This window comes from Podarcis erhardii, assembly GCF_964252035.2.
Source record: "Podarcis erhardii genome assembly, chromosome: 2".
NCBI lineage: Eukaryota > Metazoa > Chordata > Lepidosauria > Squamata > Lacertidae > Podarcis > Podarcis erhardii.
Window position 1 is genome coordinate 10200946 of NC_138498.1, and position 23827 is coordinate 10224772.

General features: G+C 43.6%; 1 protein-coding gene across 2 annotated transcripts in view; it reads right to left on the minus strand.

Annotated features, from left to right (window-relative positions):
* Window positions 1–23330, minus strand: part of SENP1 (SUMO specific peptidase 1) — a 32130-nt gene extending 8800 nt beyond the window's left edge. The window contains exons 1-16 of one of the 2 annotated variants that reach the window (XR_014153164.1): window positions 23190–23330; window positions 21366–21415; window positions 19287–19338; window positions 17988–18118; window positions 16403–16487; window positions 14608–14767; window positions 14053–14224; window positions 13120–13223; window positions 12775–13025; window positions 12342–12396; window positions 9452–9490; window positions 7637–7721; window positions 6990–7133; window positions 5827–5958; window positions 4652–4855; window positions 2838–2917 (exon numbers count right to left, since the gene is read on the minus strand). Coding sequence is in view for 1 of the 2 variants with exons in the window: in XM_081848935.1 (XP_081705061.1) it covers window positions 2838–2917; window positions 4652–4855; window positions 5827–5958; window positions 6990–7133; window positions 7637–7721; window positions 9452–9490; window positions 12342–12396; window positions 12775–13025; window positions 13120–13223; window positions 14053–14224; window positions 14608–14767; window positions 16403–16487; window positions 17988–18118; window positions 19287–19290 (1646 nt within the window). In the remaining variant the exon portion in view is untranslated. The remainder of the gene's footprint in view (window positions 1–2837; window positions 2918–4651; window positions 4856–5826; window positions 5959–6989; window positions 7134–7636; window positions 7722–9451; window positions 9491–12341; window positions 12397–12774; window positions 13026–13119; window positions 13224–14052; window positions 14225–14607; window positions 14768–16402; window positions 16488–17987; window positions 18119–19286; window positions 19339–21365; window positions 21416–23189) is intronic. The other variant, XM_081848935.1, reaches the window with a different exon arrangement.
* Window positions 23331–23827: the final 497 nt, after the last annotated feature.

The window sequence follows — 23827 nt, forward strand, 5'->3', positions numbered from 1 at the left end:
CCTTTTTGCATGGATGGCGTGCTTTAATCTAGGTTTTTTTATTTAAAAAAGAATTTTTTTAAAAAAATGTTTTCTTTTATGCTGGTTTTAATGTATGTGTTTGCTTGCTTTTTTGCTTAAAATATTTTAAGTTGCTTTGAGTTGCTGTGGCCAAAAAGCAACTAATAAATTAAATAAATGAATAAATAAAATGCTGCTCAGGGAACCAATCTTAACATCATCCCCCAATTTCATTATTTTTATTTACGTCACCTGAAAGAGGACATGAATGGCTAAAACTTACCTTTATGTCATTTATAAGTTTCCTACTACTTCGACTGGCATTCTACATGGAGCTTCTTTTTGGTCTATTTATGAACCTGGTTAAATTGTTTTTATTATAAATGTGAACCATTTAACACACTGTATATGTTGCAAGTGTTAAGATGCATTTTGCTGTGTATATACCGTATTTTTCGCCCTATAGGACGCACTTTTTCCCCTTCAAAAATGAAGGGGAAATCTGTGTGCGTCCTATGGGGCGAATACAGGCTTTCGCTGAAGCTTGGAGAACGAGGGGGGTCGGTGCTATCAGCAAGCCTGGGGAAGCTATCAGCAAGCCTGGGGAGCCCACGGGAGTTCCCGCAGGGCTCCATAGGCTGCGAATAGCAGCCTGCAGCCCGGCGCGTGGGGTGCCCTGAAGCAGAGCGCTCTGTGCGCTGGGCAGACATCCCGCAGGGCTCCCCACGCTGCAGATAGCAGCCTGCCGCCCGGCGTGCCCTGAAGCAGAACACCCCGCGCGCCGGGCAGACATCCGCAGCGTGGGGAGCCTGCCGCCCAGCGCGCAGGGCGCACTGAAGCAGAGCGCCCCGCGCTTTGGGCAGACATCGGCCAGCCCCACAAGCTCGGGGGACAGCGGGGAGGCGGAGCGCCGCCATACCGCTGTTCCCCGACCTGGTTTGGTTTCCCCGACCTGGTTTGGGGGGGGCGGAAATAAAGGGGGGGGATTTCCTTTATTTCCCCCCCCCCCAAAAAAACTAGGTGCGTCCTATGGGACAGAGCATCCTATGGGACGAAAAATACGGTATTTCTTTTCCCTTTCATTGTGATGAGTGCTGCTAACAAAACTTAACTAACAAAATTACCCCAAAGCTCCTAAGCCAGTGTGTCATGAGCCGCTTCCATGTTAAAGGCAGGAAGTCTGTTCATAAATGGTAGAGTATCTGAGATAGAGGTTAATTTTACCAGGGATACTGAAAAGTGTACAAGTTTGCACTGGTATCTAAAAATTCACAAAGGAGATTTTAAATATTTTCCAAGTTTTATCATCCTGAATTGCCTGCTTCATATTCCTGAATAAGCAGTTAAATATCTGATCAACAATTGAGATCGAAATTGCTCTCCAGGCCATTGCCACTTCAAAGCTACAAGGCAATGCATTCTTAGACTTGATTAATTCCCCCCCCCCCTTGATTTGTTTTAGGGAAAACTTAATACAGTGGTGCCTCGCAAGATGAAAAGAATCCGTTCCGTGACTCTCTTCATCTAGCGTTTTTTTCGTCTTGCGAAGCAAGCCCATTGACGGCTTAGCGGCTTAGCGCTATTAGCGGCTTTTAGCGGCTTTTAGCGGCTTATCAGCTTAGCGGATAAGCAGATAAGCGGTTTAGCGGCTTAGAAAAAGGGGGGGAAGGGGAAAAAACCCGCAGGAACTCGCAAAACATTTTCGTCTTGCGAAGCAAGCCCATAGGAAATTCATTTTGCAAAGCACCTCCAAAACGGAAAACTCTTTCGTCTAGCGAGTTTTCCGTCTTGCGAGGCATTCGTCTTGCGGGGCACCACTGTACCTCCTGCAACTGTTGAAAATATTGCAGTCTCTGATGCATATGTCCTTTTAGTCTATATCCCTATAGTCTTCCTGGCATCTTTTTCCAGATGGAAAGGGCCATCAAATACTGGGTTACCTTAAGAACATTATGCTCAGAGATCCCATTTCCAAGGCCTCTCTTTCTATTCTTGTTTGGTTTACTATAGTCTGTTGTTGTAACTGACATTTTACTTCAAACTTGTAAGTTGCCTTGAGCACTTTTTAGTAAAAGGCTAGTGTTATGCCTATCGGTGTGGTTGCTCGAGAGCGATCAGGCAAGATGCCTCACTGGTCTTTTCAAAGGCTTTATTATTGGTGCAAAACATTTACAATGCAGAACGCCTCTATTCTATATCACTCACTAGCAGAATCTGAGAGTGGGCGGTCCTTAAACTTTCCCCAGCAAAGTAGTCTCTTGACCCCCAGCCGACGCCTCCCCTCTGTGCGCGAAAGCCTACTGCACAAGGAAGGCTTGGGTAAAGGGGGACCTCCCTCTTCCCCGCTTTGCTCAGGCAAGGTGTCCTGGCTCTTTCTTGCATCCTCTGAGCCCTGCAGCTCGTCCCCACTAGAGGCAGGGCTTCCTTCCTCCGCTGAGGAAGTGCTGCTTCCCACGATTTTTGGAGGCTCTCTGTAATCCATCTGCCCCTCCCCCTCTCACCTCTGAGCCGATGGCAGTTCCCTGACAGCTAGGGTAGAAATATTTTAAATAAATCAATTTCTTATAAGAACCCAGAGGCTGTAGCTCAACAGCAAGTCTGTCTAGTTGAAAAAAAACATTTATGTTACTGCTCTCTAAAAAAGTTGGAAGCTACACCTCAAAGGCCCCTTGGGTTACCAGGGCATGCTTGCTGTTAGCTATCCCTTTTGATTTAGTCATTTCTTTATGTAATCGCAGCAATAAGGATTTAATTTTATCCACCCAAAGGTCTTGCATCCTCTCTTCATCTTTGGCTGGGAAAAACGTGAATATATTTAAAGATATTGGGACACTCACAACAATATCTTGCAAGCTTCAGTGTTGGTTCCTCCCATTGAATCGAAGTAGGTGATGCTTTTTTTCCTGAAGTCAATAACCTAAGTAAGACAGAACATCTCATTAAACCACTGACACACTCAAAACTTTCTAGAAAGCATTCAGAAAACATCCAGCCTTGCTGTCTATAGAAAACAAGAATTTGAAAAGATGAAGCCCTTCACCAAAGTAACTTCACCAAATATATAGACTTCTCTTTAGTTCAGGAGTAGGGTTGGGCGATAACTGGGTTTCTATATTGCGATATATCACCAGCTAAACATCGCGATATATCAATCTATCACAATATCTGAAATAAGGAAGTAATAACGCAGACATGAACAGGACACTGTCCTGGCAACTGCTACTGCTTAAACTGATAGATGATGATATTATCAATCACCTCATGGTCACCTTCAGCAGCAGGCAAGCCAAAATGCATCCCAACAGGACTTTGGGATTTGGGCTAGGCTACCAAATGGCAGTATTCAGGACAATCCAGTGATGAGAGATGGTGATTACAAATAATCTGGGACTGCCAGCAGGACTGCTAGGAGGCAGAAATAGAAGGGGAAGAAACAGCCTGCCATGACTGTGGCACATGTCGGCAGTAGTTGCCACAAACTGCAAGGCCTGGCAATGGTGGCATAATCAGTGGTGGTCTGTGAGTCCTCGTGGCGGCAATAGGAGGGGGCAGCAATAGCAGCAAGGCATGGCGGCAGTGGAACAAAAAGTGGCAGCCTGCGAGGCCTCATGGCTCCTTTCCCCATTTTCTCAGTGGAATTTGCCGACCACCCATTGCGCCTCAGTTGTCGAAGGTTTCGGAAGTTGAAGTCTTCTGGAACGGATTATCGTATTTTTCGCTCTATGGGATGCACCGGACCATAGGACACACCGGACCATAGGAGGGGGAGAACCGGGGGGGGGGGAATTCTCCCCCTCTCTGCGCAGCGCCCCTTCAGCGAAGTGGGAGGAGAAACGGAGCCCCTTCCATTTCTCCTCCCGCTTCGCTGAAGGGGCGCTGCGCAGAGAAGGAAAACTGTGCAGCGCCTCTCCAGCGAAGCAAAGCCTGGAGAGCAAGAGGGATCGGTGTGCACCGACCCCTCTCGCTCTCCAGGCGGCTATCCGCAAGCCTTTGGAGCGCAGTGGGAACTCCTGCTGTGCTCCAAAGGCTTGCAGATAGCTGCATGAAGCCCCCGGAGCGCAGCGGGCGTTCCCTGCACTCCGGGGGCTTCAGCAAAAGCAACGTGAAGCCTCTGGAGCGTGGGGGGAGCTCTCCCTCTGAGCTTTGGAGGCTTCGTGTTGCTATCGCTGAAGCCAAGGAGACTGCATTCGCTCCATAGGTCGCACACACATTTCCCCTTCATTTTTGGAGTGGAAAAAGTGCGTCCTATAGAGCGAAAAATATGGTAGGTTCGACAACCAAGGTAACATTGTATTGCCAGCTCAAATATTACAAAACAATTATCACAATGTGAACTTCAAACTGGTTTTGGACGATATTATTTCCCATCCCGATTTAGGAATTAATATCTTGCTCAGCCACACAAAAATATTTGCGTAGCCGAGCAAAACTGATGGTATCTGCACCAACATGATAGTCCTGTGGCAGTTTTCAATGTATCCATAAGCCTGTAGATCTTTATAGCCACTGAGCTTACCTATGAAAATGTTAGCTCACAAGTACGTTACAAAAGAGGAGCCGTTGAGAAGCTGTTCGGAGCACATTCCAGAGAAGCAGAAGCGAGAACGAGAGCTTGGAACAAATAAACAAAACACCCCTCAAATATACTCACTGCTAGGCACCAGTGGACACCAAGGTGAATAGGCACCAGCAAGATGTCAACAGAAAATACATCCACTTTTTTAGTCCAACGCTTCACAGCTTGGTACCCAGCAGTTTTTAACTTGGTGAAGAAAAATGTGTTGAATGCATGAACCGTTGGAAAGCCCCTCTGTTTACTTCTTTCCATTAGCATATTCATGTAGAAGTTAATTATCTGAGAGGGAGAGGAATACATGTTAGGAAACGACAGAATTTTTCAAAATAGCGTTTTTGCATTCAAGAGGAAAAAAATATTCATTAAGCAAATGGTGAAAGATAGCAAGATATGAACCCTGCAGGTATCTGCTTTTTTTTGAGGGGGGATTCTTCATTAGGTTAAGGATGGCAAGTACTTCAAAACCCTTTCAATCCTCTAAAATATGATGTCTATATAGTAGCCTGCACAGTGTATTCGATTTTGCAACATAAGTTACACAGGATTTCTAAACCTATTACGTATTTGCTGCTGAAGGTGGGAGGGATTTGCAAGCGGGGGGGGGGGGGGATGATGAGCAGGAGTCCGTCCCCTGCACCCCTTTCTTTGTGCCTTCCTTTCCCATTTGCCCATGTTCTTAGAGGAAAGAGGGATCATGGGAGGTGACAGCAACTGGGTGTCTAGTAAAGGACGAATATGTAATCCATGCGCACGAGGCTATGCCAGGCAGCACCCTGTGAGGCTGCTGACCTCAAACTGCTGCAAGGCTGATTGATTTGTCTTTTTCCCAAAAAAAATCTGACTCATTTTATGAATGCAGATTGTGGCCTTCTACACCATGGTCTAACTCACGTTTCAAGACCAGGATATTATGGGCTATGATCTTGATGTGCGTTGGAGCTGTCATTCCAAGACCAGCTGATCTGCCAAAAATGGATAATTATGAGGACTGATAATTATACTGTCTTCAAGCTCCAACGCAGTTTGCCAGTAAATTACCAAATGTGGGGGAAGGAAAATAGGAGAGGGGTATTTTGCCCTCTTGTCCTCTTGACTGGCTGCGTGCAGGCTTCCAGTTGGCTACTTTATGAAACATGATGCTGAACTAGACGGTGATTTGGTCTGATCTAGAAAGGCTCTTCTTGGTTTATTTGGAGATTTTAAACAAGGACCAAACAACTGCAGCGTACAAAAAGTGAAGATCAGGTTACCTCATCATTGAGCCAATTGAGGTGGTTAAGAGTCTGAATATCTTTCCTAGTTATTGTCAACCGGAAGGCTTCGCTCAGCACCTCATCCTGGTTCCCACTTCGTAGTACACTCTTTATTTCCCTCTCCATTTCCTAGAGAAAACAAAGAGAGATGCATACAGGGAGTAGTTTTGGCTTTTCCAGCTGAAAAGCTTTGCCTGAGATAACTAGTTATATTTGTCTCATTGCACAGAGAGAGCTCTAATAATAATAATAATAATAAATTTATTTATACCCCGCCCTCCCTGGCCAGAGCCAGGCTCAGGGTGGCTAACACCAGTAAAACTACAATAAAAACCTAATGGGGGGGGGCAATTTAAAATGCAGGTTAAAATGCAATTTAAAATGCAGCCTCATTTTAAAAGTGGCCCATGGATCAAAACCATAAGGGAAAACATAAGGGTCAGACTGAGTCCAAACCAAAGGCCAGGCGGAACAGCTCTGTCTTGCAGGCCCTGCGGAAAGATGTCAAGTCCCGCAGGGCCCTAGTCTCTTGTGACAGAGCGTTCCACCAAGTCGGGGCGAATAGTGAAAAGGCCCTGGCCCTAGTTGAGACCAATCTAACCACCTTGTGACTTGGGAACTCCGAAGTGTTGTTATTTGTGGACCTTAAAGGTCCTCCACGGGGCATACCAGGAGAGGCGGTCCCGTAGGTATGTGGGTCCAAGGCCGCATAGGGCTTTAAAGGTCAAAACCAGCACCTTAAACTTGACCCTGTACTCCACCAGGAGCCAGTGCAATTGGTAAAGCACTGGATGAATGTGATCCTGTGGCAAGGACCGCATAAGAGCCTGGAATCATGGTCTTAATAGCTGAACAGTGCTAGGTTTGTGGATGGCCCCACTAGTTGAAGGAGCCTGCACAAACAATTCTCCAAAAACCACCGTACATAAACCAGCATGTCATGTGGGCAGGCTAAGCCAGAACACTTCTCCCCATGGTTGGTTTTCTACGTGTAGAGATGTTCTGTTTTTTATTAGAGCACAGCATTAATGCAATCTCTGCAAACTAGAATCTCAAATAGTAACAATTGAGGAGCGGCTTTATCATATAATCACAGCTGTTTCTGTAGATTATCTCCAAAGCCGATCAAGCTTTTTAACATTTGACATTAAAAAGTTTACCTCTGTAATTTCTGGGAACTCTTCCTCCCCATCAGTGGACTTTTTTTCTTCTGGCACAATCGTGACAGGAATCTCCTTCTCGAGAGGTACTCGCAAATGTAAGTTGACTGAATCAGGTACCAAAAACTCCTGTTTCTGCAGCCTCTGAAAGACACATCCCTAAGATAGGAACATCTCACTTTGCAACTTCAGTGTCTATCTTATATTTGCACGTATGATTCAGCCATGCAATTTTAATTTAGAATCCAACTTCACCAGTGGAAAATATAATGGAGGAAAACTTGACTTTAATAGGGTTCTGAACATGTCTTGGTCCATAACTTGCTTATCAATTTGCAATTCAAAGCAAGACAGACAGGTCATAAAAGTTGGGTGGGGGAGAAATATCCATCTTTACTTTAGGTGTTTCAGCGATTATGATCACTAGCAACAACAGGCATGTAACTGGAGAAACCAGACAGCCTTCCCAACTGTGATAAGCATTAAAAAAAAAAAAAACTTAATCCATTTATGAGCAGGCACCAAGTTTTCTTTTTTATTGTTCTTTGTAATATTTGGTATGAAGAGCATTTGTAAGTCTGATGTAATATTCAATAAACCAAGACTGTTTATTAAAAACACACACAAAATGCATTTGAACATCTTACCTGCTTCTGCAATTGCAATGCCAAAGCTTTTTGCTCTTCTATCTGTCGCCATCTCTCACGGGCTCGGGAATCATATACGCTGGTTCTAGAAACATTGTTGTATGCAGCAGATTGAGAATTCAGCATTAGCAGCAATAGGCGTATGCATCATTGCCACTTTCAAATATAATCAATCTGACCGTTTGTTTAGGCTCCTGATCAATTTTTATGGCAGGGCCACTTTGAAGTGAAGGATGGAGAGGGCTGGGTCAGACTGACTCCATCTGCCAAACTGGGATGCCCGTAAGTCCCTGTTGGCACATCCACACCAGCCCCTTCATGCACCTTTGTATGAAGAGAGAACTGAGCTGTGTTTGCCAAGGAGAAAAAATTGGCCCTGGGTATCATTATTGCTGGGAAGCGGGTGGCGCTGTGGGTTAAACCACAGAGCCTAGGACTTGCCGATCAGAAGGTTGGCAGTTCGAATCCCTGCGACGGGGTGAGCTCCCGTTGCTCAGTCCCTGCTCCTGCCAACCTAGCAGTTCAAAAGCACATCAAAGTGCAAGTAGATAAATAGGTACCACTCCAGCGGGAAGGTAAATGGCGTTTCCGTGCGCCGCTCTGGTTCACCAGAAGCGGCTTAGTCATGCTGGCCACATGACCCGGAAGCTGTACGCCAGCTCCCTCAGCCAATAAAGCGAGGTGAGCGCCGCAACCCCAGAGTCGGCCACAACTGGACCTAATGGTCAGGGGTCCCTTTACCCTTTACCTATCATTATTGCTAGCAACTGGTTTAAATGTAAAAACTCATCTTTACCCCTTATGAAGATCTATCTTATGTACATTTTAACTACACAACCAGATTACACAAAAGGCCCCTTGCCTTCTACTTATGCAGAAACCATTCACAAGTGTCACAAAGGCCACAGAGAGCTGCCTAGTGTTACTGAAGGGCTTTGGTAAGGCACGGATTACCAAGATGAAAGGGTAGAATGTGAAATGAAAATTCTTCCTGTCACAAGTGAAGTTAGGTTACTACTCCCAACATCAACAGCATTTACCCCAGCAAATATGATTTTTTTAAAAAAATCAAAATTATGCTTTATGTTTAATTTTAGTTTGCATTCAGTTTTGTTGTTTCTCTTTGCTTTTGGTTCACATGTTCCACTGTTCTTGTTTTAATTAAATGAAAATATTTTAAAATATTACAACTGAACATTGGGAATTTACTTTCTACCAGACTTTCCCAAAACTAAATTTCCTTGCAGCTAGCAACAGTCAATTAATCAATGCACCCTGGCATTCTCTATGAATCCAGGCCTGCAGGCTATTCTTGGGGTAGTCCTGGCTACTCCTCACAGGTATGCTGATGTTTAGAAGGGGGTTAGAAAAGCAGCTTCTCTCTTGCATTCAACAATAATAAAACCATATGCAAACTGACTGACAAGAAGCATGGGGGAGAAAGCTATTAGGTAAACATTTATTAGCAAAAAATGGGGGGGATCCAAAATTTTGACAGCTGTTTCCAATAGGAGTTCAGGGGTCTTAACAGCTGAACAGTGCTAGGCAAGCTGGCAATCTCCACATGTTTTTTGACAGCAGCTTCCATCAGCCCCAGCCAGCATGACTAATGGTCAGGGTTGATAAGAGCTGTAGTTCAACAACTTTTGATTGTCCTTGCTACAGATCATGGCTGCTTTGACCCATGTTGGGAAGGCAGCAACAACAGCCTGGAAACTGTGTGCTTAAAGAGAAGGCAAACTCTTGGAGATATTGGGTATGATGACTATATGAAACAAATGCAATCATTAATATTAAAAAAATGAAATGACTTACAATTCTTTGATCCACAATTCAGCCTCAAAGAAAGGTGTGCTGAAAGAAAAAGAATACAAGAAACTGAGAATGCTTATTCTGTGGGGAAATAGCCGAGAAGAATAGAGGGGCTATTTGTTACAAAAGTGGCAGGTGCCCTCTCTTCTTTATCCAGAAGTCCTGCCTTTTGATATCAAGTTTATATAGCTTGAAATAAATTTTTATGACATTTCTTACATATAAAAAGTTAGTTTTAGAGCACTGTGTGTCATATGTACATGCCCCAAATAGTAGAAAGTACATATATTCTCATGCCTCCATTTCTAAGGGGTGACAACAGTGAATATTTTACCCTGTCCTTAATCCTAAACCCAATACCGTAGTTTCAATCTGTCAGTTTACAGACAGCGCTCTATTCAAGTAAGTTTTGTGTTTAGGGTCTTCAGGAGAATCTAGGCTTCTTGGATTCCATGGTGCCTCTTTGGAAAGGAACCTATATTACAGTATTGTTCTTAACTGTGACACAGGTGTAGACACGTATAATGTTGTTCATACATGCACCTCTCCTACAAACAAAATGAAAATTTGCTCCTATTGCTCAAGGAAGGAAGCAGTCACGCAGGGTTGGCAGGTCATGGACATGTGGGCACCATGACAAGTCCTGTTCCTACAAGGTCTTTTGAATCCCTTATTCCGATTGATGGGTTAGTGGGCAGAAGACATGGGCCACACGATACCCTAAAATAACATTTTCCCCCAAAAAAAATTTACATAAAATTTATATCAAAAAGCTGGTCTTCAGGATAAAAGGGGGCGGGACGTCGATTAATTTTAATCTGACAAATAGTAGTCCCTGTTCCTCTGAGGTGATTATTTTAGCTGAAATTCCACCGAACAGTATTGCCATCCTTGGAAGAAAAGTGACAAAGAAGACTGGTGGTTGCTCAGTCCAGCTGCACAGCCGGCAATCAAATGAAGAGAAATTTCAACTTAAAGGGACACTGGGGAGCCCCGAAGGGGTGAGAAGGTTGGAAAGGACCATGAGGCTTGCATAATAAAGCGCAGACAGGGATGCAGTGCTGGGATCTCTCACAAGATGGCACTGCAAACAGGCTACAGGAGAAGCCAGTAGCAGCGAGGACAGAAGGATCTCTCCTTCTCACAAACACACTCACTCCCAGTACGTTTCCGAGCACAATTCAAAGTGTTTGTGCTGACCTTTAAAGCCCTAAATGGCCTCGGTCCTGTATACCTGAAGGAGCGTCTCCACCTCCATCGTTCTGCCTGGACACTGAGGTCCAGCTCCGAGGGCCTTCTGGCGGTTCCCTCGCTGCGATAAGCCAAGTTACAGGGAACCAGGCAGAGGGCCTTCTCGGTAGTGGCACCCGCCCTGTGGAACGCCCTCCCACCAGATGTCAAAGAGAACAACAACTACCAAACTTTTAGAAGATATCTGAAGGCAGCCCTGTTTAGGGAAGCTTTTAATGTTTAATAGGTTATTGTATTTTAGTGTTTTGTTGGAAGCCGCCCAGAGTGGCTGGGGAAACCCAGCCAGATGGGCAGGGTATAAATAATAAATTATTATTATTACTACTACTCTCTTACTCTGTGAGAGTAAGTCTACTCGTTCACCCATGAACTCCCTGGCCATTAACATACACTTGGCACATACTGCCACCTACAGAGCATATTATATTGAATTTCTGTGCTCTGCTTTTGAATTGTTTTATGATGTGTTTTACTACTACGGTATTGTCCATGGGGTGATTCGAACCACCAACCTTCCGATCCGCGATGGGGTGAGCTCCTGTTGCTCGGTCCCTGCTCCTGCCAATCCACCAGTTCGAAAGTACGTCAAAGTGCAAGTAGATAAATAGGTACCACTCTGGTGGGAAGGTAAACGGCATTTCCGTGTGCTGCTCTGGTTTTGCCAGAAGCGGCTTAGTCATGCTGGCCACATGACCCAGAAAAACTGTCTGCGGACAAACGTCAGCTCCCTTGACCAGTAAAGCAAGATGAGTGCCACAACCCCCAGAGTCGTTTGTGACTGGACTTAACTGTCAGGGGTCCTTTACCTTTACCTTACTACTACAGTATTGTCCACGGCTTTAGGTACTTCTTTAATACAAAGTGATAATATTTAAAATGTGATATACACAGTATATGCATCTATAAATACCCTGATCCCTGCAATTTCCTGCCTCCTAACTTTCACGCCTGGAAGCACAAACAAAATGTGATTGTGAAGTTACAGACTGAAAAGCAAACTAACAACAACAAAAAAAAAAACCTTATGAAAATCATAGTTGCAGATCAGAAAAAGTGGTCAAGATGGTTTGCTGGATTGAAACCCAAAATGCCTGCCCAACGAGGGCCACGATCTAGCTGTGGACTGATCAAAATCTTCACTGAGTAGCCAAGCTACTACTACAAGCTGTCATCTGAGCAATAACAGTGTTAAAACCTACTGGCAAAATAAATTCAGATAAGACAAAACACATGGAATGCTAAACCATCAGGCCCAAATCCAGAAGGGACAAAAGTAATATAACAGTCCCACTGGGCAATAAATGTGTTGAGTTGAATTCAACCTCACCCTATGATGAACATTCCCTCTGTACAAGATTTTTGGCTTCCAGGCAAAACATCCTATGTCTTCTCCACCATTGCCTTTCATGGGTTCTCCCAACCCCACCCCCCACAAAATCAGGTGGGTGCACGAAGGAGAGAGGGAAGCCCTGCTGTGCAAGTGGAAGTCCTTGCACAGGGCTTCCACTAACAGAGCTTGCTAAGGTGAATGTAACTAACTTGACCTATCAATTTCAATAGGACTTGAACACAACTTTCTCTGTTAGAATCTTTATCCCTCTATTTTGCTCTCAGCTGTGGTCCGCACAAGGAAGACACTTACCTTGGTGCTGGAGATTTGAAGTCTTGGCCATTGAGCATTATGACAGAGTCAGATCCTAAATGAAGAACAAGCAATACTAGATATTAATCTTTATGATTGAACTTCTTTAAAACAAAACCATACCATCCAGATCCTCCCATTTTATTTTGTGGGTTCCAGTTTAGCTATCAGTTTATTACGTGATTGTAGATGATGATGATGATGATGATGATGATGATGATAATAATAATTGCCTTAAGTTGCAATCCTGAGTGCAGGTCATCTGAATGTGGAAATTACTTCCACGTAAACGAGATTGGGAATGGAATGCAAGGAAACATATAGGCCATCTTACAAATATGTTGCAACAATCTGTTAATGATCTTCAGAAAGTAAAAACTAAGAAGGGCTGAGCAGGAGGAAGAAGAGTCTAATTCTCATCTATTGTTTTCACCTTCAGAATGCACATCCAATGCCGACACACTATTTTGCCGAGCTGCTGTATTGGTGTCCTTGGGCTCAAAGGTAACACGTGAAGGGAAATTATGGACTGGATGGGGCAGTGGTTTGTGAGAGTGTTGCTCCTGAGTCCTGAGAACACCAGATGATTGGTTGCCTGCGGTGGGGCAATAAGCTTCAAAAGGTTTCCTACTCTGATTTTCAGCTTCTTTCACAAGGTTTTTATTGGAAACTGCGCATCTGGGTCTGAAAACAAACAAACAAAAAAGATCAGGGCTTCCACCAACAAACTGAAAACACAAGGAAGATAATGAGCTAGCAGCGTATTTCAGAGACTCACAGGTTGAGAGACAACAACGAAGAGGACTTTGAGACTGAGCATTTCTTCCCTGTAACCATTTGAATCAGCTGCCTGTAAATCTCTTTTTCTTCCTCTCGAACTGTCTGTGGAGAAATAACCACACATATTTCAACCAGCCAAATAGTTCAATCCTGGCTCTGCAGAGACATGCAACATCCTGTAGTATAGAAAGAGTCCACATATTTATCTACTTGACACCAAAGGTTTTCACTTTAAAACAAACAAACAAACAAACAAAAAACCTAATGGTTTAAGCCTCTGTGACAAAGACATACATCATGAAAAGCAAAAATCTTTTTATGTATTTTTTAATACACTGCTTAATTCCAAAATTCACAAACCCCAATATGCAAGATGAAACCAAAGATCAGGGTCAGATGCTCTAAAGATTTCAAAGAAAAGGATCGTAGAGAAGAATAAAATGCCTCTTCCCAGCACTGCAACACTGTGAACAGCAAAACATAATAGTGTATGATTTGGCTTATTTGTTTGGACACACCTACTAATTGGTCTAAGGGCATGTCTTCACATCTGTAGATTTATCTTTCTTCCCTACTCATGTTCTCTTCCCCTTTCTTTTATCCATCTATTCCTTCCTTTCCAAGGACTCCTTTCCCAAGTACTTCCCTTACTCTACTCAACCCCTGATTTTTCTACTCCTCTTAGTCTAGGCCCTATCTCCCCCACAACCCAAGATCAGAGAGATCAGTCAAACGTAGTCAGAGACGTGCGAATGTCTAGCAAACCCTTCTGTGGCAATAGGGAAATTAAGCCGAACACTATGAGAGATGTCACCCCCAGCACAAAACAATTGGAGGGGAGGGATAAATCTGTAAAACCCATGAGAAGTCAAAGCGTAGGGCTCCGCACACACAGGAAACTTTATCCTCTCTTCTTTTTCCTTTCACCTACCTCTTCTGCGGTGCTGATGGATCTCCTTTGGGATTTCTTGGGACTTAGTAAGCTCCGACGGCATGGAGCACTCCATGATGGACTAGTAACAGACTTAATTGGAAAGGATTTTTCAAATGCAGAAATATGGCAATGGTGATTCGATTTCCCTGCAAAGGAATTTGATGTCGCACTGCAGAAAAAATTCAAGGTTTTAGATTAGTAAACCAGTACTATAAAGCTATTTGGATTTTTGTTTTCCATGCTGCATAAGCCCAAGCAGAAAGCCAGAGAAACCCTATTCTCGCTGCCTCATACTTTGGAAAAGTTAAAAGGTAGCTGCTTTCCTCCTCCTCTTGAAGAGAATAACTTCAGGCTCACTGTGACAATCCATCGTCTTCCATCAGATGGGGAATATTCTGGAGCAGGCTTTCATTATCATTAAGAATTCCCACGCCATAGTTTTCCGCTTACAATACAAAAATCAAAATATATAAACTCCATATATAAACTCCATACACTCCCCACTGCTAAATTTTATGAATACAGAACAAAATCTAGTGAAACCTAATGTACCTTTGACTTTTGCGTGCATCAAAATATACGCTGCGGTTTGCTCTAGGCTTCTGTAAAACGGGACCCAGAGTAGAATCACAATTCCTCCACTCTCCATTAGCACTTGTTCCAAATGGTCTTTGCACTCCTGCTGCTTGATACCTCTCAGGGGATGGAGGTCCTGTGAAAAAGAAGCGTTGAACAATAAATGAAAAGCTAACCGATTCACTCCCAAGTTATTCATTACAAACAACCCAATTGTATCAAGCATGACAGGGCTTCAGAGGAGTTCCATGAATGTACTTGCATTTCCCTATATAGTATCAAGGAACTAAAAAGGCTATAGAAGTTTCAAATGAGATTCCACCGGTAAAACCGCAACAAGCCTGCCTCACTATTTAGCAAGCTAGTTGCTCAGGTTGTGAACTGCAGCCTGTTCTTTTAAGAGTACCTGCATGATTTTCGGCAACATAATCCCAATTAACAGGTACTCGGGAGGAGACCACTGGTTAACCCAGGTCTGGTCACCTGGCAGCCCATATTACAGACTGTACTGAATTATAAGCAAAAATGTAGTAAAAGGTCTTCCCAGGTTTATTCATACATTTCAAAAGCAAAAGCATTTCACAGTTTAATATTACGCAGAAAAATCAAAGTGAGACAAAATGCATCATGTTTGTAGTGTGTTATGTGTACATGTAAAGTACAGCAACATGCATGTACTCGGTAACTGTTAAGTCTTTATTGCTGGTAACATCAACTTTTATCACGGAGCCCAAGTATAGTCTGCATTGCAAAATGAACATGGCCTCTGGACCACAGTCTGCTCTGGATAAAACTGGGCCCCAAGAATACAGAACAGGGTCCTATAATTTAACATGCTCACTGCAAGACACTAAACTAAATCAAGAAGCATATAGGGAATGGAAGGGAACTTGGACAGCTTTAAAGTGAGAAGTGAGGTTACAGGGAACCAAGCAGAGGGCATTCTCAGTAGTGGCACCCGCCCTTTGGAATGCCCTTCCATCAGACATCCAGGAAATAAACTATATGACTTTTAGAAGACATCTGAAGGCAGCCCTGTTTAGGGAGGTTTTAAATGTTTGATGCTTTGTTATGCTTTTAATTTTGTTGGGAGTCGCCCAGAGTGGCTGGGGAAACCCAGCCAGATGGGCAGGGTAGAAATAAATTATTATCATCATCATCATCATCATCATCATCATCATCATCAATAGGGTGGTGTTAGCCAAATTAATGAAGGCTAAGCTTTAAATAGCTGCTTGTTATGATGGCTGTGTATCAAAGACTGTATGTTATGAGGGCTTTGTATCAAAGGCTGTACTGTGGAACATCCGAGGGGGGGGGGGGAGAGCTGCTGTACTAATGTCTGGCTTGTAGGATACCCTTGGGCATATAATTGGCCACTGTGAACCGGATTCAATGAAACAGAAAACCCCCAGTATAGCATGTGGAGGGAGGTTTTCTGTCTGGCAGGCAGAAATGCTTGCACTGACAGAGCAATCAACTTAGCATAATGCTGAATTCCACCCTAAGAATACAGGATAGTGGGTTAGATGGACCTGGATAAGAACCCAGTAGGACACTTTATTTCTTAAGGAATATTTCAAAAGTTTCAATAGGAATAAGGCATCCCATTTTACTTTGGTCAAATGCATTCCTCTATACAGTAGAAGTTTAGACTCAACCATAAACTATAGCAAGGCAGCAGGAAATTTCACTGCAGTGTTACAATCAGCGCATGTTTTAAAAGCTTTTAATTGGTTTCTCAAGTGAACCCAAATCAGCCTCGCCTTACCTGAATAGTAGCCGAAACTGCAGGAAGTATTTCCAGTCGGACAAGTAAAAGGCCTCTCCAGACGATCAAACTTGTTTGATGAAAACTGCACAAAAGAGACCATAAAATCAGAATATATTTAAAGGAAGGATCTGGGGAAAGTGTGTGTGTGTGTGTGTGTGTGTGTGTGTGTGTTCTCATATATTTCTTCATATATTTCAGGTCTAGTTTCACTTATAATGTTGTAGCTAATGATAATAAGAGTTGCACAGTCCTTCTATTACGAACTCTTATTACCATTAGCTACAACATTATAAGTGAAACTAGACCTGAAATATATGGAGAACCTCTAGAATTTTGCAGCTTGAAAATATCCTAAAGAAAGATTATGCAAATGTAAAGAACAGCACATTTAGGATACAATGCTGCATTCAAAGTTTGGAAACGCTGCAGAACTAATCACATACCTATGGCCAACTAATAATGCCTTTTGCTTGCCTTCAGCTTAGGGGGATTATGCAGTAGTGACACATTATAAACCTCAACTTCTTTGTCAACATGACTTTTTTCTTTGACAAAGTAATAATCATAAATATATAAGAATAAAAAAGTGCACCCCACCACTGAGAACATTCCATTGTAACTATCCAACCTCCCAAAATTGCAACATCTCTTGCGATGGTTTGACCCCTTTCTGTTTTAACAGCACAAATTCTACACCCTTCCATATCTCCTCAAAATCATTTCTCCTGAATATTCCCTGCCTTACTTTAAGGCACATGTTAATTTATAATTAATAGCTATATCCCACATCTCTTTATACCATTCTTCCATTTTATATTATGCTTGCCCCTTCCACTTCCTAGCTATAATAATTCGTGCAGCTGTCAATAAATTTGTGAGCAAGTCCTTCATAGCCTGTGAACCTTCCACCCCATCATAAATTGAAAATAATGCTACCTCTGGACTTTTGGTCAGCTTTAACCCAGAGATTTCTGTTATCTCCTTAAAAACCTCTACATGACTTCTGCCCTTCCAACTCGCTTAGTAATTATGCAGCTGTCTAATTCTAATTGACAGTAGGAAGTTTTACTTTATTTTATGGTATGAAATAATAAACCCAGTAGTCCTGAATGCAAATTCATCTTCACACACTCATGGTGAACTGCCCTGAGATCTATGAATGAAAGGTGGCATAAAAATTTTAATAATAATAACAACAAACTTGCAGGAGATAACTATCTGAAGCTCCATTAGAACAGCTGGATATGTCCCCAACTTCATTCTATCTGGTATATATTGAAATCAACCAAGTTAAAGGCAAAGCAATCCTAAAGGGAACCAGCAATCCAAACACCACATTCTGCCAGTGGTATCTTACTGCCCACTTGAGTGGGGTTTGGGCTTTCACCACAATGGAACGCCACCCCCATTCCAGCAGCCAGTAGATTGCAACACTTCCAACCAACCAATCAACATTGAGAAGTTGAGGTTGCAGCCAAGTGTTATAATTCAAAGAGCAAAAATTAGCCTCATTACTCTTGGAGCAAAAATACAGTTAAAAAAAAAAATACAGCTAAGAAATCAAAGCAGCTCATTCTCAAACCTTGTTGCCAGACAATGGAAGCTGATCTCCTGACAGAGCGTTCTGCTGTAGAGGAAGAGTCTTGAACACAGAAGTGTGATTAGCTAACCCATAGTCTCCAGCCTCCATCTTCATACAATCAGCAGTTTCATCTGAAAGGGAAAAGCTCCTTAGTGTATGATTCTCAGCAGGAAAGAAAGTGTACACAATTCAAGAGAGGTTTTCACTTCTGCAAGCTCCTGTTAAGCAAACAGGAATTTCCAGGTGGCGCAGCTGGGACTTCGGCCGGAGAAATTCCCTGTGGACTACATACCAGTGAAATAACAAATGCCAAAGAAGCAAATACAAACCCCAAGAAAGGAAAACACCAGAAAGAGACCATGCATGAACTTTATTCACACTTGTAACAAGCTTCATACAGAAATCAAGGTAACTTGGCAAACACCTTGAGCAACCATATATACTACAACAGGGATTGTCAACCCAGTGTCCACAAATTAGGCTCTAACTGGTACCCCAGACACTTTGGCAGGACTCATAGCTGGCTTCCTATGGTAAGCATAACGTTGTCAGGGATGGCTACCTAATTTTATGGTATGCCACACTCCCAAGGGCACCTATTTTGTGACTGGTGCCACCCAGAACTCTCTCAAAATTCAAGGTTTGCCCACTGGTTCAAAAAGGTTAGCAATACCTGTACTACAAACTGTAGCTCTCACATCTCAAAAGGTACAATTTACATTCTTCACAAAGCTAAATTTAAGAGAGACGGTAGGTAGCATTTCAGTACATTCAGATGATAAGCAGCAGCCTTGAGCTAAAATAATCCCTCTCTTTAACCTTGCAGTGGCTAAAATCTAATCATCTGTTTGCCAAACGGAGAAAAATAAGTGATCTTCTCCAACTTGCCAGAAACCTCTCACTACCGCTGCACCGGCTCATTTACTATTATTGATGGCCAGCATATGTTTGCAGGGAACAAAAAATGCACACAGGATGCAGAGCAAGCACATAGCATGTAGAGCAACCCCCTAAGAAGCAAGGTGATATTAAGCATGCCACAGCGAGGTTGAGGAAGCTGCTGGTTACAAAACTAGAGTGAGACAGATCCTAAAGCTCAAGCAGGAGCATAAACTGGGTAAAATCCTAATGTGCAATTCCTGCATATCAGCACAGGATTTCTCCAGACTGGGCTGTTAAGTAGGTCTGAAAGTGTCTGAAAAGACATGGAGATTCTATTGAGGAGTTTCATTTGATGTAGCTTTTATAATGATAAAGGGTGCAAGACAAAATGGGCTGGTATAACATGCACACACTCACCCATTCCTGAACTGCTCACATAACTGACTCATATGATAGAAGTTTCAAGTGCCTGAAAAGAGCAAGATGTATAACATATTAAGGATATAGACCAAACCCCATGGAACGTTTGTCTAGTACAAATACCCAATTTCCTGAGTAAAAAAGTTGGAAAAAGTCTAGAACAAAGCATTGTAATCACACATTGTATGAAAAAAATATATATACTTTAACAGTGAAAGAGAAATAAAAAGTTTTTAAATATTGCTGTTTCTACTCTTCAGAAATCAAGAATACAATGTTTTAGCTCTTTCATTACCATGTCTACTCAGAAGTAAGTCCTATTGAGTTCAATGGGATTTATTCTCAAGAAAATGGGATTAATAATGCAGTTTTATTCTAATTAAACAAGGGTGCAATCGTATTAGTATTATGTTCATGCCTAGTGATGTTAAATTCTCGAGAATAATCTTTTGGAGAATATTCTCGAGAATATTCTTCAAAACATTATTCTCGAGAATTTAACATCACTATTCATGCATATCACCAACTTGCAAATGTTCATAGCTACGTTTTACAGTTCAGAACCCTTCTCCTCTGACCATTCTGACAAGTCAAAGGCCCCAGACTCTTTGATGCACAATTGAAATCAGTGACGGAGCTTCATGCTCCAGCACCAGGGGGTGGAGAGCAGGTGGAGGCGTGGTGCCCAGTGTGGGAAGGGGGGGCAGCCGCGATGGCACCCCATCAGGATTGTGCTGCCAGAGGTGGTGCGCTCCCCCCGCACTCCTCTTCCTCCGCCAGTGGTTGAAATACAGCTTTATACTCACTGCATCATTAAGAAACTAAATAATCCACACTATCCTTTTCCACTGACTAAAAGTTGGCAGTGGAACTAGTTTTTCAGGGTGTGGTCACCCAACTAATTGTCCTGTATTACCATGATTTTGCAATTAAATGAACTACTACACTGCACTGGAGACAATGCTTCAAAACATGGAGGATACATTATATCAGAGCTTTCCAAACTGTGTCGTGACACATTAGTGTGTCGGCTGCAGTGTGTCGCACAAACACTCCCCAAACTTCTCCTGGGGCTGGAAAGGGGTTAGTTTAAACTCCAGGTTGCTAGTAAAACTGAAATACTGTGTCACGAAATGATGCATGTCTAAAAAGTGTGTCACCAACATGAAGTTTGGAAAGCTCTGCATTACATATATGATTGGATGCTTTATCTCCTAACCTCTGACTCCCCCCTCCTGTTCTCACAAGGCCATTTAGCTAAGAGAATTCTTGCAATTTTGATAAGAGAAATCTAAGTTGAATGTTTTCTTTGAGTCTGTCAATTCCAGTCAAAACAACACAGCCACCAAAGATGGAAATACTGCGTGCAGAGTGAAGACATAGCAGATTACTTTTCCTACACTATCATACATAATTCATTTTTATGTAAATCACCAAAGGAATTTTGAGAATTATGCAGTACATAAATCCTGCTAAATAAATAAAGTGCAGTTAGGTTTCTACAATAGATTCAAGGGACACAGCAGCAGTGACTATAAAGTCAAACTTTCTGATGTTCTATTATGCTTTTGTTATTATTGTTTGTAAGCCACTTTGCAACTTGTGTGAGCGGAAGGTGTCATAGAGATATAATAAATAAAATCAAATGAAGTACAAAGCAAGCCAGGTGGTGATGAGCTGCACCCCTCATCTCTTACCTGAACACTCATACCCACACGAAACCACCCCACACGAAACCACCCCACACGAAAAAGCCAAGGTCACTCTCCTGCAGCTTCAGCAGGTCTCCTTTCCTTTTTGCAGTTGACTTCAAATGGATATTCAATTCAATGGCTCATCGTGGCACAATCCAGCAGGTGGGGAGGGAGGGGGTGGCACCTGTCAAAATCTTTACTTCAGCTGTTAAGTGCATACAATAATTCTTCGCGCAGGTGGGTTACCTCTTGTCAAGCCACGGAGAATATATTATCACCACAGTGCATTAAATTTAAATACCACCTTCCATCCGAGCTTCACAGTACAAACAAAACGCAAATGTACGTAGCTGTAATACAGAACGTAGCCTTCTCTCCATACCTTGATCCTGCCCAGCAGCCCCAGAGGTCTTCCTCCTTTCCCAGAGATTCCTAAAGCAAGAGATTTCAGTAAGTCAGTTCAGCTATCCTCTGAGGGATAGGGGAGAAGTTCGATTCAGAGGGCCTTCTCGGTAGTGGCACCTGCCCTGTGGAACGCCTTTCCACCAGATGTCAAAGAGAACAAAACTACCAGACTTTTAGAAACAGATGGGTAGCCGTGTTGGTCTGCCATAGTCAAAACAAAATAAAAAAATTCCTTCCAGTAGCACCTTAAAGACCAACTAAGTTAGTTCTAGGTATGAGCTTTCGTGTGCATGCACGACTTCTGTTTCAGTGTATCTGAAGAAGTGTGCATGCACACGAAAGCTCATACCTAGAACTAACTTAGTTGGTCTTTAAGGTGCTACTGGAAGGAATTTTTTTATTTTGTTTAGACTTTTAGAAGGCATCTGAAGGCAGCCCTGATGAGGGAAGCTTTTAACGTTCGATGTTTTGTTGTGTTTTTAATATTCTGTTGGGAGCCACCTTGAGGGGCTGGCGAAACCTGACCAGATGGGCGGGGTATAAACAATCAGTTATTATTATTTAAACTGCATTTAAGCGGCTTGCACTTAATTGGAGCCTGCTCTGTGGAACACCCTCCCATCAGATGTTAAGGAAATAAACAACTACCTGACTTTTAGAAGACATCTGAAAGCAGCCCTGTTTAGGGAAGCTTTTAACGTTTGATGTTTTGTCATGCTTTTAATATTCTGTTGGGTGCCGCCCAGAGCGGCTAGGGAAACCCAGCCAGATGGGCGGGATATAAATAATCAGTTATTATTATTTAAACTGCATTTAGGCGGCTTGCACTTAATTGGGAGCAAGGCCCGTTTGGGTAAGAGTTGGCCTTTACAGTACAGTGGTACCCGGGTTAAGTACTTAATTCGTTCCGGAGATCCGTTCTAAACCTGAAACTGTTCTTAACCTGAGGTACCACTTTAGCTAATGGGGCCTCCCGCTGCCGCTGCGCAATTTCTGTTCTCACCCTGAAGCAAAGTTCTTAACCCGAGGTAATATTTCTGGCTTAGCAGAGTCTGTAACCTGAAGCATCTGTAACCTGAAGCATCTGTAACCCGAGGTACCACTGTACAGTGGTACCCGGGTTAAGTACTTAATTCGTTCCGGAGATCCGTTCTTAACCTGAGACTGTTCTTAACCTGAGGTACCACTTTAGCTAATGGGGCCTCCCGCTGCCGCTGCGCAATTTCTGTTCTCACCCTGAAGCAAAGTTCTTAACCCGAGGTAATATTTCTGGCTTAGCAGAGTCTGTAACCTGAAGCGTCTGTAACCTGAGGCATCTGTAACCCGAGGTACCACTGTATAGCGAAAGAATGAACTGGAATTTGTTTACTGAATATTGCAAAGAGTCTGTAACCTGAAGCGTCTGTAACCCGAGGTACCACTGTGCTTTCAAACAGGCGCACTTTTCGCAGCAGCAACGACCACCACCACCACCAGAAGCGCCAGCCAGCAGCGAACTCCCCCCCCCCGCCCCCTCTCAAGCGCTGTCCGAGGCGAGGCTTGAACAGGGCACTTTCCCGCCCGCCCGCCTCTTCGGCCAGCCACGCTTCCCTCTCTCCCAGCTTGCCGGGTTCAAAAGAAAGCGAGGAGAAGGGGGGGGGTGTCCGTGAGGGAGGCGGACCAGGCCTTAGAGGTCTCGGAGTGGGTGGGTGGGGGGAGAAAAGGTGGGGGACCCCAACGGTGGGGGAGGGGGGGTAGTAGGGCAGTTGCCATGACTACCAACCCCTGACTCTTCCTCCTCCCCCCCCCTCAACCAGCTTACCGGAAGCGAAGTCAGAGGCCGAGACGGAGGGAGCTGAGGCGAAAGGCTCTTTCTTGCCGCCACCTCCTCTTCCAAGCGCTCCGGGGCTCTTTCTCTTTCCCTCACACTCTTCCTTTTTTTTTTTTTTCTTTTTTTTTTTCTTCAGGACCGGATTCGAAGAGGCGGGAACACCTCAAGGCAAACCGGAAGCGGAAATGCCCCTCCCGGTTTGCTCCCTCCTTCCCCCCGCCCTTTCCCGCCCCGCCCACTTCCGGGGGAAGAAGAAACAGAAGCAGGCGACGACTCGGCGGCGGAGGAGGAGGAGGAGAGAACGTTGGCTCAGAGGGGGGCGGGGGGAAAAGGAACACACCCACGCGCGCGCAGAGTCTTCGGAAGGGTATTGGTAGGAAGGAGGCGGGGGAGGGTTGCGCATGCGCACGTGCTGCGGCGGGGGGGGTGGAATTGCCGGTAGTTTAGCAAAGGAGGTTGCATGCATATGCATGCGGGGCGGGTGGGGGTATATGTACTGTATATTTATTTGGAAGAACCTATGTAAGCATGTATATATTTGCAAGTATGTGTGTATAGAGTTGCAAGTATGAAACCATGCGTGTGTGTGTGTATGTATGTATTTATTTGCAAGTATCTATGCATATGCA